Below are 17,384 nucleotides of genomic sequence, written 5' to 3' on the forward strand. Positions count from 1 at the left end.
CCAATTATTTTTTTCTGTTTTTGGTATTTTCTCCAAAATTACATTAAAACTTCAGGCTCTTACCCTCAAGCAGAGACAGCAGCATGACCACCATGTCTTTCTGTAAGTCCATCAGTTCTTTCAGCAGCTCAATTTGACTGGCATCCTACAAGTACATGGTCAACTATCATTCAGTGGTTTGTCTTAAGCAATTAGCCATTTGCACTCAATGTTTGGTGTTATGGCATACTGTATGTAAGTATCATAATAAGAAATGACATGTTTTCTGCTACAAAACAAACTACATGCTGTGGCTGCAATGCTCTACTTAGCGATGCACCTCCTCACAGAAATGAGAAAGTCTATTAGCCTGTTACAATTGTACAAGTTGCATCATACCTGAGACAGCTTCATCTGCATGTTGGCGAAAACATGCAAGAAGCCCACCACTGCATCCCACAGTCTGCTGTGTGCTAAACTCTGCTGGTTCCCAATACATGGACCCTGCAGGAAAAAAATACAGTGAAGAAAAAAACATCATGAAATATTTTAATCCCGACTTGACAAACTCAACAGTGCTGAGCGAGAGATCAGCATCTTACCTGGATGTACTCAGTCAGCGAGTTAAATATCTGCTTTGCTACAGATAACGCTTTGGAAAAGTTTCGCTTTCCAGTTTCATCAATTACTTCTTTGCCAGAGTAGTACCAGTAGAAGTCACTGATAGATTCCTGAAGGAGAACCACAGTGAGAAACAGGTCAAACAAACGCAATAAAGATGGTGACGATCATACTAAAGATGGATCCAGCCCTCAGTTTTGTGCTTTAATCACCTGAAGACGGAGCAGATAGTCCACAGTGCTGATAATGATGTTGACTGTGGTTGTGTTTCCAGTTTGGGTTCTCAGAAAATTCTGGAAATCTGAAAGATGAACAAATATTCTCAACGCCTCGATGCTTTTTTGTAAAACCGGTGCAATAAACTAAACTTGTGCAAACAAACTCTTGTGTTTCCGATGAAATTTGGAATAGAAATTTGGAATAAACTCAAAGAGGGCCTCACCTCCATTGTGGCCCTCGCACAGAAGTTGCAAAAACCGGAAAAGATCTTTAGTAAACTCATCATTCTGTAGCACCTTGGAGCCTTGAGAGGAAATATTTTGGTGAACACAGCTGAAACTCTGCAATACTTACTGGTAACACTTCATATTGCAGTCCTTGTAATAAGTGTTAGTTAACAGCAGTAAGGCTCTTATAAGTCCTTCTTAAGATGTTAATAAGATGTTATATACATAGCATACTAAACAATAACATATAATAATGTATTATAAACTATGAACTTAATAGCCAACTATGTTTTCTTTGCAACTGTTGCATTTAATGTGAGAACAATGGCTTACAAGGTTAGTAAATATATTATTATTAACTTATTAATAATGCTTTTCATAGCTCTGTCATTCTGTCCACTATGTTCTTAATAAATTAGACATAAAATAATAAAAGCTAACTTAAAAAAACAACGCATACACTGTAAAAGGTGGTTAATTTGGGTTGCATAATGTTAATAATCATTCTGTCAGGAGTTACAAGCATCTTATTATACATTAACTAACACTTAATACAAGAACCTTATTATAAAGCATTACCTTTTTATTTCAACATGAGAAGGAATAATAACAATAATAACAATAATACTAATAATATGTGAATCTCCCCTCAAAAGCAATTAATATGACGCAAGCAGGACAGGTTTCATGTTCCAAACATTTTGAAGTCTGGGGCCTTTAGATTGCAGATTCAAAACTGAATCCAAAGTGCTTTTTTTTTTTTTTTTTGTAAAAATGCTCTTTCCTTAAACAACAGTGAAACACTAGGACATTTCCATAAGCTGGAGGAAGCCTGATAACTTTCACATGCAGGCCATGACTGGGCCTGACAAAGAGCGGACCGACGGGATTACCTAATTTACTTTAAAAATCAGCTAGTCAACAGAGCTATATGAAATGAGCACAGTACAGTTCTTTAAGCATATAAAACCATGTGAAAGTTAAACATCTGTATCATAACCAGCTTTGTGAAATAGGCCCCAAGTAGAAAGCAAGACAAAGCTTTTTAAGGCTGTGGAATGATCCACAGACCTTCAAGTCAAACCCTTTGGAAGTGGCACTGATAGCCTTAGACTGACATATTTGAGCATCAGTAATAGGATTTGCATTAGTAAATGTTAACATGAAGGGAATGGGAACAAATATCACAGAAAAGGACAGTCAGTGGATTCTGAAGATCCACTTTCTGTGTACTCTAACAGTTGGCATGCACAGTGTCTCCCTATAGGCATCTGGGGAAGGGCAGGGCTGGGTACCATATAAAGCAAGGAGTATGGACCACAGATATGGAGGGGACATTCAGGGTGAAAGCATAGCCATATCAGCATGATCTAAATTTGCTATTTACCCCGCTCAGTGTGGACTGCCATCGATGGGTTTTTAAAATGACAGGAAGGAGACGAACAATACACGAAGACATAAGCAAAAAGAGAGGACATTGAGTTACAATACCAAGAGATATGAATATATCAGCTACTAGTGAAAAACAAAGACATGCAATTAAAAAGAAATTTGTTTTCTGATGGGGAGAAAGAAAAAAAATAAAAATCATAGGCCTGGGTTATTTCTATGTACCATCTAATAAGATGAGGACCAAATAAGAATTCAGTCATGGTGAAAAGTTTGTAACGTTAACAGACACGAGTAGTAACAGTGAACTGTTAAACACAGAACTCAGTGGAAATGTTTAGCAGAGAACTGAATGATGAACAAACAGACTTTTGATGTGAGAAGCATCAAGTGAAGAGTGCTTTTGTTGGAAGTTAGAGAGAGATGATAGGTCTTGTTTTAATGCTGGACCATGTCCTCTAAGACTAAATATTTTTATTTAACCTAACCTTCATTAAGAAACCCATACAGTAACCCAATATAATCCCATATCTTCCACTGTATAAAGTCCAAAAATATATATACAAATGTAATTTACTTGTACTTTGATTACTGCAAAAAAAGACATTAAAGACACCACACTGACAAGCAGCAAACTATTTCTATTAATCAAAATTTACATCCATAGCAATTAAATTTTGATTTCAAAGGCCATACAGAAACTATGAATTAGCATTAATTAAGAGCTTTCAATAGATGCTGATGTTAAAGTTGGCATGGTTCAGCATTAGTTCATTGAGGGGTGGGGAAGGGTATAATCTTCTGTTGGGTGTAATCAAGGATAATATCAGGTGTTTCAGCAGCAGGCGTCTACTCTGAGAACCTCAAGAGAAACCGTCCACAAATATGGAGTTTGAAAGAGAAAACAAAGTAGATGTCACACAATGCATCTAATGAAAGTCCACTTCACTTACTAGAACCTTCCTCTGTCACCATGCCGAGTCCTTCTGCTTTGTTCTGTCTCTCAAATGCATTCAAGTCCAGGACACTAGGAGAAGAACCTCAAAATCAAATATGAGCATATGAATCATGCGTTTGTTTCCAGGAAGAATAATATCATAGTACCGACCTGCAGGACTGCATTAGTCCTGAAAGACTCTTGAAAAAGCCTGCATCTCTTTTTTCTTTCAAGTAATTGAGCATTTTCTGCGATGGGTGAAGTAAAGCATTACAGTCTTGTCAAAAAAATGAAATGGGAAATTAAAGTCATAAACTGGCGGTATGTACACACAGTGCAGAATGACCTCACCTGCTGAACTTGCACGTTGCCTCCATTTAGGATGGAGATGCCCAGTTTGAGGGTGCAGGTCACCATGGGGCCCAGACGACCTGATAGCAAAAATTTAAGATAAAAAACAAAAAGCAGCCAGTTAAGGTAATTCATAATCTCTACAAACAAATACAAGCACGCACTTCTCTAAATATAGTTACAAAGTGCTTTACAGATCACAAACAGGTAAAAATAAGGCATGAAAAACTTAAATGGAGAAGACAAGGAGGACAACTTAGACCTCAGAGGATTAAGAGCAACCATTTTCTGCTGTAACACTGCTTCGGACACAACAGTAAATCAGCTGCGTAGCTGAGTAAGAAACAGATCATTACCTTTACTGGAGCTGATCATCTGCAGCACCATTTCAGCAGCGCCACGAGCGTGCAGCCTCGCCTGCTGATAAAGGATCTTCTGCTTTTCCATCTCCTTCTCCTGAGGGACGAACACACACATACAGTAATGAGGAAAGCTACATTTTAAGGAGACTGACCACCTTTCCTACAAGCCCCCACCAGGGTACCTCGAATGTCTTTTCTTTCCCTTCTTCCTCTTCTTCTTCCTCATCCTCTGCACAGCTCTGAGAACACAAAGGCTCGCTTCAGGGTTTGATTTCATTTGCTGATAATTGATGAATTAAATTTGAAAGAACACTACCTTTGCCATCATGTCTGCATACGCAATATACAAAGGATCTTCTTCCAAGTGACTGAGAAAAAAATAAAGTCATGTTGTGTTAATATCATATATTCTGCTGGTTAAAGTACACAAAACGGACAAATTGATATTGATTAAATGTTAGACAATTATCACAGCAGCTACCTCACAAACTTGGATACACAAAAATTAAAACAGGCCACGGGGCAAAATATGTAATATGTGCTCTGGAAGTGATTAAAAAAAAGTTTGCTAATTGCTTAAAAGCAGAGTCATAACCATCTCACCTTCTTTCTGTCAGAGCATTGTGGCTGAAGTGCAGAATGAGTTGGTGGAGAGGGTCGGGCTGGATCTCAGCCACCTCCTCTTCCTCCTCCTCCACAATCTTCATTGGTGTTTTCTGCACAGGAGTGAACTATTAGCTCTGCTCAAATCGCACCTGCTTACTACTCAATGCACGAGACCTTTGATTCACTGACATCTTTGCAAACTCACTGACACTTTCACGCATTTGTCCAAAACACTGAAATGAGTTGTTAACATTCACCTAGTACCAGCATGCAGATGATTTTGATTTTTTCGGTCCTGGTAATCCAGGAATAGGACAAGACGTTAAGAGTGACTCATGAACAACAGAGTTGGAACACGTTTTCAAATGCATGCATGTTGCAGCAAACAGATGCAAGCAGTAAGCCGTTGGGTGATATGAATTTGAACATGGGGAATGATCCAGACGGCAAAGGAGCCTAACAAAGAGGGACTGTCAAAACCACACAGTCTTCGAGAGCCCAAACTAATCTGACAGTTTGGTCAAATAAAACTGACAATAAATTAATAATCGTCCGAAAGGAACAGATTATAATCTAATCATCATGTATTTAAAGCTTTAATCAGCGAGAAACCTTTTTTTTTTTATGAATTTGCTGCACATCTGCAAGATCTAATATGAAATGTGATCTTCACATGACTACGCGAGCATGCCACTGATGTCACGGCCACAGAAAGTACTGGAATTTCACCTTCACACTCACACTACAGACTTACAGAGTACAGCAAAACGACAACTGATGGGTTGGATCCAGATCGGACAGCCAAACAGCTAGTGACAGTCTCCTATTGTAGTGAAAGGCCCTCCTTACCACTGCTGTCAGAAAGGCATAGCCTGCTTTTCTAGAGCTGTGAGTGCCGGAGCTGGCCCTGTGTCTCCTGAGTTGATCATGCAGCCTCTGACCCCTGACGGACCTCTGTTTGAAGGGTTTTGCGCGCCTAGAGCGGGGGACCCTGGGTGCTTTGGGCGAGGTCCCCACCCGGGGGCGCTCCCATGGCTCAACAGGTGCAGAGCTAAAGAAGCATTCGGCAGACAGGACTGGCAGAGGGGTGCCAACGCAGGGCACATGGGGCGAGGCCAAGGCTAGCCCAGTACTTACTGCCAGATCCTGAACTAGCTTCTCCTCAAAGGAGTACTCCTCTGCCTCTATCCAAAGTCTCTCATAGGCCGGGATGAAGAAGTTGATAGCACGATGCCTGAGGAGGGGGAGGTGGGGAGGAATGAAGGGGGGTAGGGGAAGGTAAGAGTGGCATTAGGGTAGGTTCTGGTGAGTTTTTGGTGGAGACAGGAAGGAGAGATGTTGGGAGGAGGAAGGGATTACAGGAAGTGCATTTCAGGCAGGGTGGTGATTGGTCAATGTGGGATCCACTGACTCTTCTGACTGGTCATGTTTGGTCTCTAAAATACCTGCAGTTACCTCGTCAAAGGAGCATGCACACTTTAGGAGGGTTTTTGTTTTCTTATCTTAATGAAACTAATCATAATGTTGGAAACCAGCTGATCAACTTAACAAAATCAAGACTGATATATTTCTTTCTGCCTTTCTTCTTCTCTCCTTTCTTCATTGCTTCCTTTAGGGTTCACCTGAAATGAAACAGAGGCCTGCGGCTTGCAGTGCATTTCCACTTTCCAATAAAGCTTGTTTCACTCAATTCTCAGGCTCATTCTAGCTGACCAATCAGAATCAACAGTGCAGAGACAGTTGATTGCTAGGCAGAGATCGGTCCACAGCCTGGTGGATGAAGGGGGGAGGTTGAACAGATGAAGCATTCACCCCGTAGTTTCACTTTACCGTCAGCAGGGAGAACAGGCGGTCAAAGCTGGAGGCTTTGAATGCCCTTTCCAGCCAAACCTCCCGATAGCCATTCAGGAAGTAATTATTAATTTTGTATCTGAGGGAGGATGAGGTAGTGTTATGCAAGAAAACAACACAGAGGAGAGAATGTCATTAGGGAGGTGATGAGGGGTTTTACATGGGCACACAGTCAAGAAAAGAAAAATGAGCCCACCCTCCCACGGCTATTTGGTGATCGCTTGTTATGTACGGTTAGATTGAGACAAGACAATGTCTTAACTGGTTTATTTAAATAGAGAATGCCAATATTTAGATATTGACGTTTTTTGCGTTGTCTGAAATGTTGCAGGTGTTTGTTTGTTTTTTAACTCACCTGGGTAAATTGTAGAGCGGAGCCATGCGGAAACAAGCCACTACAGCACGTTTACGCTGTTTCGATAGCAGCTTCTGCCACACACACTTTTTATTCCTAAGTGGTTGCTCCACCTAAAAGAGGATAGTAGACATTTGTGACTATACAAGGACGCTACACATAGCTTTTTAACTACCCTTTAAGACTGGGATTATTCTACAACCACAATTCAATTTATTGTAAAAGAATATAGGGAAAAAATGTCCAGAAGGTTAATGACAAAAGCAGTGAGTAAGCTAGCTGCACAAAGAAATAAAATGGTATTTGAAAAACTGAAATGACTAAATATTCTAGAACATGTCAATGTCCGGTAGTGAACAGTCAATATGTTTTTACCTGCTCCAGATGGAAGACTGCAGCAGAGATGCTCTGGACTCTGTCCACTGTATGCTCTGGGTTTGCTGGTTCCTCGCTCTTCACCACAACATCTTTGTACAGGTTCATCTGCCACTGGACCGCTGGGTCATCAGACTACAACACCAAAATCAATCATTTAAAAAAAGACTAATAAAAAAAAGCACATGAAATCAACAGTTTTATTACCTAATCTACTGGAACCAATCTTACCTTGTCCTGGAGATGGAGATTCTGACGCAAATGCTCCTTCACCTCATCATCTGTGTCTTTCTATGAAGGGACATGCAATGTGGTGTTATTAAAATATTTCTTCATTTAATTAAAACATCAGATTATTTGTGCAATGCAAAAGAAAGCACACCAGCCTGAGAGAAGTGCACCTATGAAAGAAAGTGTCAAAGTATGATGACTGCAGTGCTGATGGGAAAAAAAAGACCAAACTGACTGACCATCTATCATCATCTTAAAGATGGATGCACAGACTACACTCTACCTGTAGACCTACCAGTGATGAGAGCAAGTTGCACTTCATAGTATTCCATATTTTTTTGGACTTGCAACTTCATTAAAGTCATCTATGATCTAACATAACAGACATGTATATGTGGACCTCTGCACGCCGTCCCTACAGATGCTGTGATCTAAAATTCTTTGTTCCAGGTCCTATTTTGTCAGCTCACCAGGCTGTAGCGTATCTTGGCCAAAGAGACGAGCTCCTGGTCTCCTGGGGTGCACATGTTAAGGCCGATGGGTAGCATCTTCTTCAGGGCGGCTACAATTAGAGACGTTTGAATGGAGTAGTATTCACCACGTCGGAGCTTGTGTTTCCTCTCCTGGTCCCCACCTGTCTACAGAGGTTAAGAAAATATAAGAGACATAACATAAGATGACTAATGTGAGAGCTGAAGGTAATCAGAGACTATAAAAATAATGATTATTTACCTTGACCTTAAACATACCTTTCCTCTTAACATTTTCTTTATTGTCATTATTAAAGTTCTTGAAAATTGAGAGTTTAGATCAGTTTGACACCTGAGCTTTTTACTCGCATGGACTTCCACATACTGATTAATATGAGCATCAATTCTTAAAGTGTTTGTGTGTGCGCGCATGCGTACGCAGACAGACAGACAGACAGACAGAGCAAAAAGTAAGGGAAAAAACGGAATAGATCAACCAGGTTCTCAAATCACATTTAAGTCATTTTATAATAAGGGGGCAAAAGGTGTTTCACCTACAAACCATTCAAAAAGATGAATCACAACCGAAGGGACCAAAGTGGAGTCTTTCACCATAAATCATTTAGCAAGCAGAGTCCTTCAAAAGGTGAGAAGCTTTAAAAAAAATTTAAAAAAAATTCTTCTGTGAGAATTGAACCAAGACACTCAGAGTACCAATAAATCAAATGCTCAGCCAAAACAAATAAACATCGAACTCTCTCTGTGTCAGCTGGTTGAGAGGCTGCTGGACGACACGCTGTCATCATCTAGATTTTTAAGAGACTTTATTACGACAAAAATGTCAAATGTAAACCTAGCGTAGGTGTGAATTTAGGGGTGCGAACTCACTGAGTTGATTCATAAAACAGCTCACATTTGCATATTTGTCTTGTTCAGCATGTGTTAAAGGGGCGATTAAAAACATAATAAAGTGCTTGTTCAAGTAAGTTTTCTTTACATTAGCAGAACCTGTGATATTGGAACATCAACAAAGGATATTCAGGTTATGCTTTTCCAAAGTGCTGATATTATAAAGGAAAGAAGAGCTACATGAATTCAGCTTAAACCCAGAGATGATTAAAATGTACTGTCCTTTATCTCCCTCATGAATAAAGACAAAGGTCATCTACAGTCTTGTGAAAAAGAAAGTTGTTGAATCGAGATTTTAACAGGATGCATGGTCCTGTGAAAACTTTAATTTTAACATCACAGTATAATAAAGTCCCTCCTTAAAAGGAAAGAGTCTTGAATGAAAAATATTCATGTTATGAATTCATATTAAAAGAAGCTCAAAGAATGATTATTATCATCTGATTACCCATAAAATCTGATCAGGACTTCTAACATGGTTCATTCTCAGCAAGGCGATAATATTTGTGAACACTTGCTATTCATTAAATCTGGTTAGTCTGACCTTATGACATTTTTCTTATTATCAGTTAAATCTATAGTAGGATCTCGTCCAATAATAGCATGTTAAGTAATATTTCATATTTTCTTTTTTTTTAATGACATTTCTTACTTTATCAGATTCAGTTATATTGTTGTGAGCATCAGTTAGTGTCTAATCATTTTTACATTTTACATCTCTCTTTTTTGGATTTCTTTGTTTCAGCCGAAGCTGAGTGATACAAAATTAAAACTAAAGATATTTTAAAGCTGTTCTCACACCAAGTTTCAAATCATTCTGACACAGGAGCAAGTCAAAGACCCACATCCCCATCTTTACCTTAGACATCTTAGTCTTGCCTTCACCAGTTAGGAAGCCCAAATTGTTGATTTCATTCTGAACCACAAAGTTTTGCTCCTCACGCTTAAAGTTCTGGATTCAGAGAACAAAGAAATAACGTGACTGGAATAAATGAGTTAATCTTGGTATTGTAACTATTATCATGAAAGACTGGACAGCGAGGCTTACATGTGACTTGCACCAGAGGATGAAGATCTCAGCCACCATCCTAAAGAGCTCAGTGGAGTCTCCATCCGGCTCCTTCAGCCACCTGGACCTGGAGTGGACAAAGACATGAAGCATGTTTAGCTGGAAGGACTTAATATTTGTCAGATTACATCTGTGCAGGACTGGACCAAAAAACCCCAAAGCAAAACAAACAAACAAAAAAAAACCCCTCAGTGTATTGAATGTTGACATAAAAATTGCAAAATCACTAAAATCCACTAAATAGCATTTTAGAGATGGTCAAGAAGTAGCGTGTATATATTTTGCACCTGTTGTTGTCCACATAACGAATGAGCATGGGGTAGAAAGCATAGAGGTCCCTGCAGAGCACAGCAAACTCGTCCAAGATGAGCAGTTCTGCCTCCTGGTTGTCACCTTTGCTGTCAGCTTTCAGCAGCTCCTCTTCAGCCACCACCTGCATATGCAGTGCATAAACAACAATCAGTTTATTAGTATGAACATCTTCAATAAGAATCCCCTCTCTCCATCCTCTCTCTGAGCAAAGAAGTATTTTTATTTTCCAAAAAGGATGTAAATTTACTGAATGTTTACACCACAACTTCAGCAGCTATTAATTGAGTAAACAAAAAGTACTTGAACCACAGACATCACTTGACAGTGGATATAATGTGCAACTACAACAGCATGTACAGTATATTTTAAGCGCTCACCTTCACCGTCTTCTTCTTTAATTTATCCAGTGTGGGCAGGAAATGGGTTCTGAGCAGATCTGCTCCAGCTTTGCAGATGATTGGCTGAGAATAGACTGTGAATAAACATCCGGAAATTATTTTCTCAGCTGAGACACTGACATTTTCAAGAATAGAATAGAATAGAATAGAATTCAACTTTATTGTCATTGCACATGCACGGGTACAGGGCAACGAAATGCAGTTTGCATCCATCCAGAAGTGCTTTAGTGATATAGATATATTACAATATATATTAGCAATAGTATAGATATGTAAGTATATTACAGAAAAGGGTCTATTATGGTATGTTATAATGTACACGGTATGAAGTATGTTGTGAATATTCTATAACTATAAGTATGTACAGGCTGTAGTGAGTACAAGCTATGTACAGGATATAAATATGAAAAACTATACAGAATATGAAATAAATAACTTTACAGAAATTTGAGATATACAGCTATACAGAAGTGAGAACTATGCAAGTTGTAAACAATAATAAGCCAGCTTTTGCAAAAGGTCTGAGTCACAGTTTTAAAGAACACAGGTGAAAAGTCATCCCTTGATCCCTGGAAAAAAGATGTTAGACAGCATCTCCAAATAACTTATTAGAATCCCGCGACTGGAATACATTTACTGACTTCTCTAACAATAATACTGGGGGCTTACCGGCAATCCTCTTCATCCAAGGAGCATCATCAATGCCCAGGTTGCTGTTGAGGATCTTGAGGATATTTCCCAGAATGATGCTGAGGTGTTCAGAGGTCACCATGGTGCAGCACTGAGTATCTGGGGGCGAGTTCTCTGGACCTTTCTCCCACCAGTAGGACAGATAGTTACACAGCATGGGAAGGATTACCTCTATAACCTGCAGCAAATGGGCAGAAGGCTGAATGTCTGAATCAGAGTGTGTGTACTGTGACATAAGTGAGATTATCAATGCACAGCTTCCAGAATTGATTTTATATTTTTGCTATGTTTTTTGTATGTCGTATTTTACATTTATTCAGTAATATTAAATAAAATACCAGTTGATTAAAAGGATAGTTAATATTTTATTTCACTTATAATAACTATAATAACAATCAAAATTAATGGAGCTGAGGCTGAGATGGCCTGACTTCCAGTGGCCTGACCTTTTATACTTCACATTGAATTGAGCACTTCCAATAATACAAACTAATAGCATGTAAAGTCAAACCAAATCAAATCAAATCAAATCAAATCACTTTTATTGTCACATCACATGTGCAGGCACACTGGCACAGCACATGCGAGTGAAATTCTTGTGTGCGAGCCCCACAAGCAACAGAGATGTGCAAACACAACAACACAAACGAGCAAAATACAAGAATGGCCAACCTGAAACTAATAAATATATGTACAATATATAATAGTGTATGCATTTCTGGATGTGTATACTAAATATTTTCCTACGTGTGTGTGTGTGTGTGTGTGTATACACATTTTTACAAATTAAATAGTAAAAAAGTAGTCAGCAGTTGCAATAAAAAAATAATCCAGATGTTTGTTTAATAATACTAATATCCCATAAACTCTTCTGACCTGTGGCATGTCACTATAGCGAGCACCAGACTCTGACACATCATTGACGTCTTTGAGAAGTTTGTCAAGACGAGGCATCTCTGGGCACATCTCCTCCACTGTGTCAGGCATACTCAGGACTAGAACAGGAAAACAATCGCTGTGATTAATCACAGAGATTCTATCTAAAAGCTGGCATTCTTAAAACCGCCAAGTTAATAATAGTATATGTTTATCAAAAGACATTATATAATAACAATCAAATTAAAATAAAAATGAGGATCAGGGAGATTCTTACTGGCTCGCTCTCGAGGGGTCTTGGTGTTGAAGACTGAGAGTGGGTTGTGAGCGTTTAGATGAGGCTCCAGGAAAGCTACGGGCATGGCTCCAACCAGAGTCGCCAGGCTCTCCCCCAGTGCTGGCAGATGCCTATTTATGATACAAATCAACATGGAAATTTGCATAGTGTGATATTACTTATGCAAAATAAGCACACAGATAAAGACACAAGTCAAATGTCAAAATGTACAAGAGCAAGGTGGAAGATTTTACAGGTGCCGGAAATAGGCAAAGACATATTTTTTGGCTTGTGTTTGTTTGTTTGTTTGTTTTTTTAAACACTCCCTCCCCCCCTTTCCCCTGTTTGCAGTCAAAAACTTTAAAACTTCACCGCTGTTATTTTTACAGTTTGACTTGGCTGAAAATTTCTCATTCAGAGCAGCTTTTTAAGATGTTAGTTTTGGGGAACCATTTCTATTTATTTAGTTATTTACTATTTTAAGTAGATCTATATAAAATACAAAAATGTATAATTTCAGTCAAGACCACTACAATGATTACAGAAGAAACACAGTGAAAAGGAGATCCTTGGGTGGAGGTGGGTTGCAAAGTGGCTTGCAGATGCCCAGCAGCTGTGGCAGACTAAAGGAGCTATGAAATTATCAACTGGATCCAAAGAAAGGTGTCAGCTTATGTGAACTGAAGATCAGGTGATCTTCCAAGATTGAGGATCAGACTGGTTTAATGGAAGCTTGAACTTAAACAGTAGGCTTGATTTTTGCCTTAATTTTGTAACAGATGCCCTTTCCCATAAAATGTGCCATATAAATCAAAGTACATCATTAAACAATGAAGTATTTAATAAGTGCATGTGGTGAAGGTGTGGTCCTGGGCTCAGCTGCAGGGGAGGGGTGGTGCCAGGAGGCAGGTGAAGCCACAGGTGGTAGCGACTGGAATGATAACAGTGTCGTTTCTTTTCGTAGTGAAGCAAAAGACGAGCATGGTGTGTGTGAGCTGAGACCAGCGCTAAGTAGAGACTGTGGCATTGTGTGTGTACATGACAATAAAAACTGAGAACTGTGAACACAGCCATCGCGTGTGTGGGTCCATCTTACAGTGCACATCTTGTCAGCCATATCATACTTACCTGTGTATAATACCGATTTTCTGTATTAGAAAAGTTTTGCCTCCTACCTCTCCACAAACAAGTTCTTTCCTGTTCCCAGAGAGTACAAACATGTCAGAATTCTGTAGCAAGACAGCTGGACGTCATCCACTGAAACAAATAACATGCATCCATTAAACATCAGCAAAAAGAAACGAGAAACTTTGAGGGAAAACCAGTACAAAAAATAGGAAAATATATTAGAATATTTCTATTAGAAAATCCATATAATAGGAATTCTGTGCAAACTGGGAATATAAAGAAGGCTAAATCAACTATTTCCCATCTCGCTTTTGGTGTATTTAACTGTATTTTGTTTATTCTTTTCACTTTTCTCTTAGCTAACTATGATAAATAACTACAGTATGAAAAAAAACTATAAAAAAAAGACAGTCGAGAACAGCAAACACTGAGCATGGAAACTCACAAAGCAAGTCCACTCCAAACTCGTATGTTTTGATATGCTCAAAGAGGGCAGTGAGGATAGGCAGCAGTGCCACTGTCACATAGTTTATGCTTTGACTGACGCTCTTCATCTGGGCACGGGATTGCATGAACTTTCCCAGTTTCAGCATCTCCAGCAGCTTCTCCAAGTCTTCTGCTGCATTCTCAAAGAAAGTCTTTAACCCGACTTTTACCAGCTCCGAGCCAGTCTTCATCACTGTTCTGTAGGAAGGAGTATGCATGCAAAAATACTTTTTTTATGAGTTAGTGGTTTAAAGATAATACATGCGTGTCTTTTATTGAGCTTTATTACAAGTCTTATGAAGTAATACGCACTTACCTAGTGTCAAGTGAGTGAGTAAGGATGTGCAGACAGCTCACCATCATTGCTGAATCACTTCCTGTGGGATATATTTAATGTAGATACTCAAAAGGATTGCAAACAAAAAGCCACACAAACATATGAACAGAAGCAACCTTACCAAAGAGAGAAATCCTGTGTCTGACAAGAGCTGCCAGCTTACAGAACAGACTGGAAAAGAAAGGAAGTAAGAACGAAACTGAAGAAGATGTTAGAAAAAAGCAACCGAGTGAAAGAAAACAAGAAAGGGCTTTATGAAAATACAAGAAAACACACTGATCAGCAAAAACATGATCACAGTACCTGGTGACCATCTCCTTCTCTTTATTGGAGGCACAACCACAACTGCTCAGGTTCTTACTAGGTGTAGACAGGAAGTACAGACAGTGGTTTTTAAATGTTTGATCAGTCAGGGGAAGCAACACCTGGGGAGAAGAAATAAACACTTTAATTAATAAAAATAAAAAAAGTAACTACAACAGCACATCAGTGGCTCAGCTGCAAACAGAGCTCCCAACCTTGGCAAAGAACTTGATTTCCTGGTCATGAGGGGATTTGTCGGTCTTCCCACTGGTGGCCATCGCCTCTGGATTAACGATGTTGAACACCAATGTCAGCCAAGGCTTTTAGCACTGAACAGTACTAAAAAAAGTACATCAGCATCTGCGTATAAAAATGCAGCAGACTTACCAAGATGAGCAATGAACTCCTGGGCAGAGTCAACATTCTTCAGCAACCTCTTAAGGAACTTGTAAGAAAAGCGTTTTTCCATTGATGATGAATCCTGCTCCATGTCCTTCAAGCCTCTGTGAGACAGAAACACTACTGACTACTAGTCAAGAGTCAAATCTTTGGTTTATTATCTCAAAATTTCAACTTACTCAGCAGTTTGACTCAGAAAGTCAAAACTTTAAGGTACTAACTGTAAATTTTGAGATAATAACAGAAAATTTTGAGACAGCAACACAGCCAAAAAATGCTTTTTCCAGTAGTGGAAACAAGCATCCATAGTAGCAGAAGTGCTCATTAGGATTTTCCCCAAGTTTTCAGTATAGCACTGGTAAAGTGCTATACAGTTGCCTAAATTTTCATTTCTTTAAAACGTGAGCATTAGGAGGCTGACCTTGTGATGGCATAGCCACTAATCTGCAGGAACTTGAAGAGCTCCTGGGCCTTCTCTCTGTCTCTGTACTTCTCTTTAGCTGTCAAGGTATCATAGGGTACCAGCAGTGGGTGGGTCCCTCCTCCTGGACAAGATTGAAAAGTCATTTCAGGCGCTTTCTTTTGAACACAAATAAATAACACCTCGACTGCTGTTCATAAAACTTCACTACGATTTGCACACCTTTGCTGACAAGCTCAGTTTTCTTCTTCTTGGCCCAGATGTTGTGGTAATTTTCTGCAACCACCTCCACCATGCCCTGCAGAAAAAGTGCAGCTTTTCTCAGTTTTTTGTATTTTGTATTAGAAGATACATGGGAACATTTAGGAAGAGTCAAATGAAACCCAACCTGCAGCTCTCTCGACAAGGTGACATTGTGCAGATCCATTGGAGCGGGACTGAATCCATTAATCTACAAAGTAAAAAAGAAGCAAATTGCTTTTGAATCAGCGTTTTAGCTGGCAAAATGTGCAAAAGCTAACAAAAAACAGCAAAAGATAATACAGATGAAAGGATATGATGGATGGCTGTGATTTATGAACAGCAAACGGAGAAGTTTTAACTGCCAACATCACTAACAGACTGAAAATTCATTTATTGCCCTTCTGCTGTCATCCCTACTGGATCTAGCAGATTTATCATTTAGGCTACTAAAAAACATCTGCAAGTAAATGTTGCAGACAAAATGCTAATATATGCATATATCCACACTTTACTCATAGTCAAGTCTTTTCCATGCTGCATTTCTGCATCAGTGGCTTTTAATTGAATATTTCTTAAGATCTGCTAAATGTTAATTGTAGAATTTTTGTTCATTGACTCAATAAAAATGATCCCTACCCACGCTTAAAATGTGTGTTTTAAATGCTACGCTGAAAAGACTAGCAGTAAAAATATCTCCAGTCTGAAAAAATGTGAATATTTTCTTTTATGTATTTTACTACAGTACGTGCTTTGAACTCTCTATGGATCAAAAAAGACTCTTTATTCTTTAAGTTAAAAACAAAGCAGACATTTCTCAGTTCCCAAAACACAGATTTCCATTAAAAAAGTGGTCTTGAGAAATGAAGCCTTCATTAAACTTGTATTCATTACTGATACAAGCCATTGGGACTGTTGTTTGGTGTTTATTATTCTTGCATGACAACAGTGGTCCTGCTATTTACTTTTTAATGGGCTCCTGTTATAAATGATGTCTGCTTTCTGTAGCGTGAATCACCAAAGACAGAAAAATGAAAAAGGAGCGTCTAGGGAATTGTTGTCAGTTGATGAGATAGTAAATATGCATCACAAAAGGAAACATTTATAAATGTGTTACCTGGGACTCCGAGATCTTCCGCTGTTTTTCGCTCTCTCGTTGCTGGAACATCGCCTCACCCTCTTTGGTCCTCTCAATGTTCCAGCCCATAGCCAACATGCTCTTCAGTGACTCTCTCACTGGCCAGCGATATGTTTCTCTCTCCTACAGAATGAACACATTCACAGTCTAACACTCTGTCCTGTAGAAGACATGCAGGCTATATAGAATAGGCCTATAGACCAGATGTCACAGCTTAACAAAATGTGAAAACATTTACACAAAAATCAAACAAACACACATGTATTTCTTTTCAAACTTCTGATAAAAATGTCCTTGTAAAATCATTACTTATGATGTGGCTTTTTTCTTGCCGTCTCAGTAAACCGCCTCACAGAGTTTTCAGAACATAAGTGTGTGTGTCTGTCCACCTTTGATAGTGTATAAATTTGTTTGTCTGTGGCTCCACC

The 17,384-nt window shown here is 39.0% G+C and overlaps 1 protein-coding gene across 6 annotated transcripts in view; it reads right to left on the reverse strand.

Annotated features, from left to right (window-relative positions):
- Nucleotides 1-17,384, reverse strand: part of ryr3 (ryanodine receptor 3) — a 113,850-nt gene that overhangs the window by 11,620 nt on the left and 84,846 nt on the right. For 4 of the 6 annotated variants that reach the window (XM_026143502.1, XM_026143501.1, XM_026143500.1 and 1 more), the window contains 36 exons: nucleotides 16,936-17,079; nucleotides 15,967-16,029; nucleotides 15,801-15,876; nucleotides 15,579-15,702; nucleotides 15,146-15,261; nucleotides 14,974-15,041; nucleotides 14,759-14,880; nucleotides 14,577-14,626; nucleotides 14,435-14,495; nucleotides 14,078-14,316; nucleotides 13,680-13,761; nucleotides 12,505-12,635; nucleotides 12,228-12,346; nucleotides 11,331-11,529; nucleotides 10,641-10,735; nucleotides 10,239-10,384; nucleotides 9,931-10,018; nucleotides 9,742-9,834; nucleotides 7,974-8,141; nucleotides 7,504-7,563; nucleotides 7,273-7,407; nucleotides 6,898-7,010; nucleotides 5,829-5,925; nucleotides 4,689-4,801; nucleotides 4,402-4,453; nucleotides 4,268-4,324; nucleotides 4,080-4,179; nucleotides 3,724-3,803; nucleotides 3,544-3,620; nucleotides 3,389-3,462; nucleotides 2,434-2,448; nucleotides 1,043-1,123; nucleotides 813-901; nucleotides 582-710; nucleotides 379-483; nucleotides 64-145 (listed from right to left, as the gene is read on the reverse strand). In XM_026143502.1, coding sequence (XP_025999287.1) covers nucleotides 64-145; nucleotides 379-483; nucleotides 582-710; nucleotides 813-901; nucleotides 1,043-1,123; nucleotides 2,434-2,448; nucleotides 3,389-3,462; nucleotides 3,544-3,620; nucleotides 3,724-3,803; nucleotides 4,080-4,179; nucleotides 4,268-4,324; nucleotides 4,402-4,453; nucleotides 4,689-4,801; nucleotides 5,829-5,925; nucleotides 6,898-7,010; nucleotides 7,273-7,407; nucleotides 7,504-7,563; nucleotides 7,974-8,141; nucleotides 9,742-9,834; nucleotides 9,931-10,018; nucleotides 10,239-10,384; nucleotides 10,641-10,735; nucleotides 11,331-11,529; nucleotides 12,228-12,346; nucleotides 12,505-12,635; nucleotides 13,680-13,761; nucleotides 14,078-14,316; nucleotides 14,435-14,495; nucleotides 14,577-14,626; nucleotides 14,759-14,880; nucleotides 14,974-15,041; nucleotides 15,146-15,261; nucleotides 15,579-15,702; nucleotides 15,801-15,876; nucleotides 15,967-16,029; nucleotides 16,936-17,079 — 3,643 coding nt within the window. The remainder of the gene's footprint in view (nucleotides 1-63; nucleotides 146-378; nucleotides 484-581; nucleotides 711-812; nucleotides 902-1,042; nucleotides 1,124-2,433; nucleotides 2,449-3,388; nucleotides 3,463-3,543; nucleotides 3,621-3,723; nucleotides 3,804-4,079; nucleotides 4,180-4,267; nucleotides 4,325-4,401; nucleotides 4,454-4,688; nucleotides 4,802-5,828; nucleotides 5,926-6,897; nucleotides 7,011-7,272; nucleotides 7,408-7,503; nucleotides 7,564-7,973; nucleotides 8,142-9,741; nucleotides 9,835-9,930; nucleotides 10,019-10,238; nucleotides 10,385-10,640; nucleotides 10,736-11,330; nucleotides 11,530-12,227; nucleotides 12,347-12,504; nucleotides 12,636-13,679; nucleotides 13,762-14,077; nucleotides 14,317-14,434; nucleotides 14,496-14,576; nucleotides 14,627-14,758; nucleotides 14,881-14,973; nucleotides 15,042-15,145; nucleotides 15,262-15,578; nucleotides 15,703-15,800; nucleotides 15,877-15,966; nucleotides 16,030-16,935; nucleotides 17,080-17,384) is intronic. The other 2 variants (XM_026143504.1, XM_026143505.1) reach the window with 1 other exon arrangement.

This window comes from Astatotilapia calliptera, chromosome 15 (assembly GCF_900246225.1).
Source record: "Astatotilapia calliptera chromosome 15, fAstCal1.2, whole genome shotgun sequence".
Classification (NCBI taxonomy): Eukaryota; Metazoa; Chordata; class Actinopteri; order Cichliformes; family Cichlidae; genus Astatotilapia; species Astatotilapia calliptera.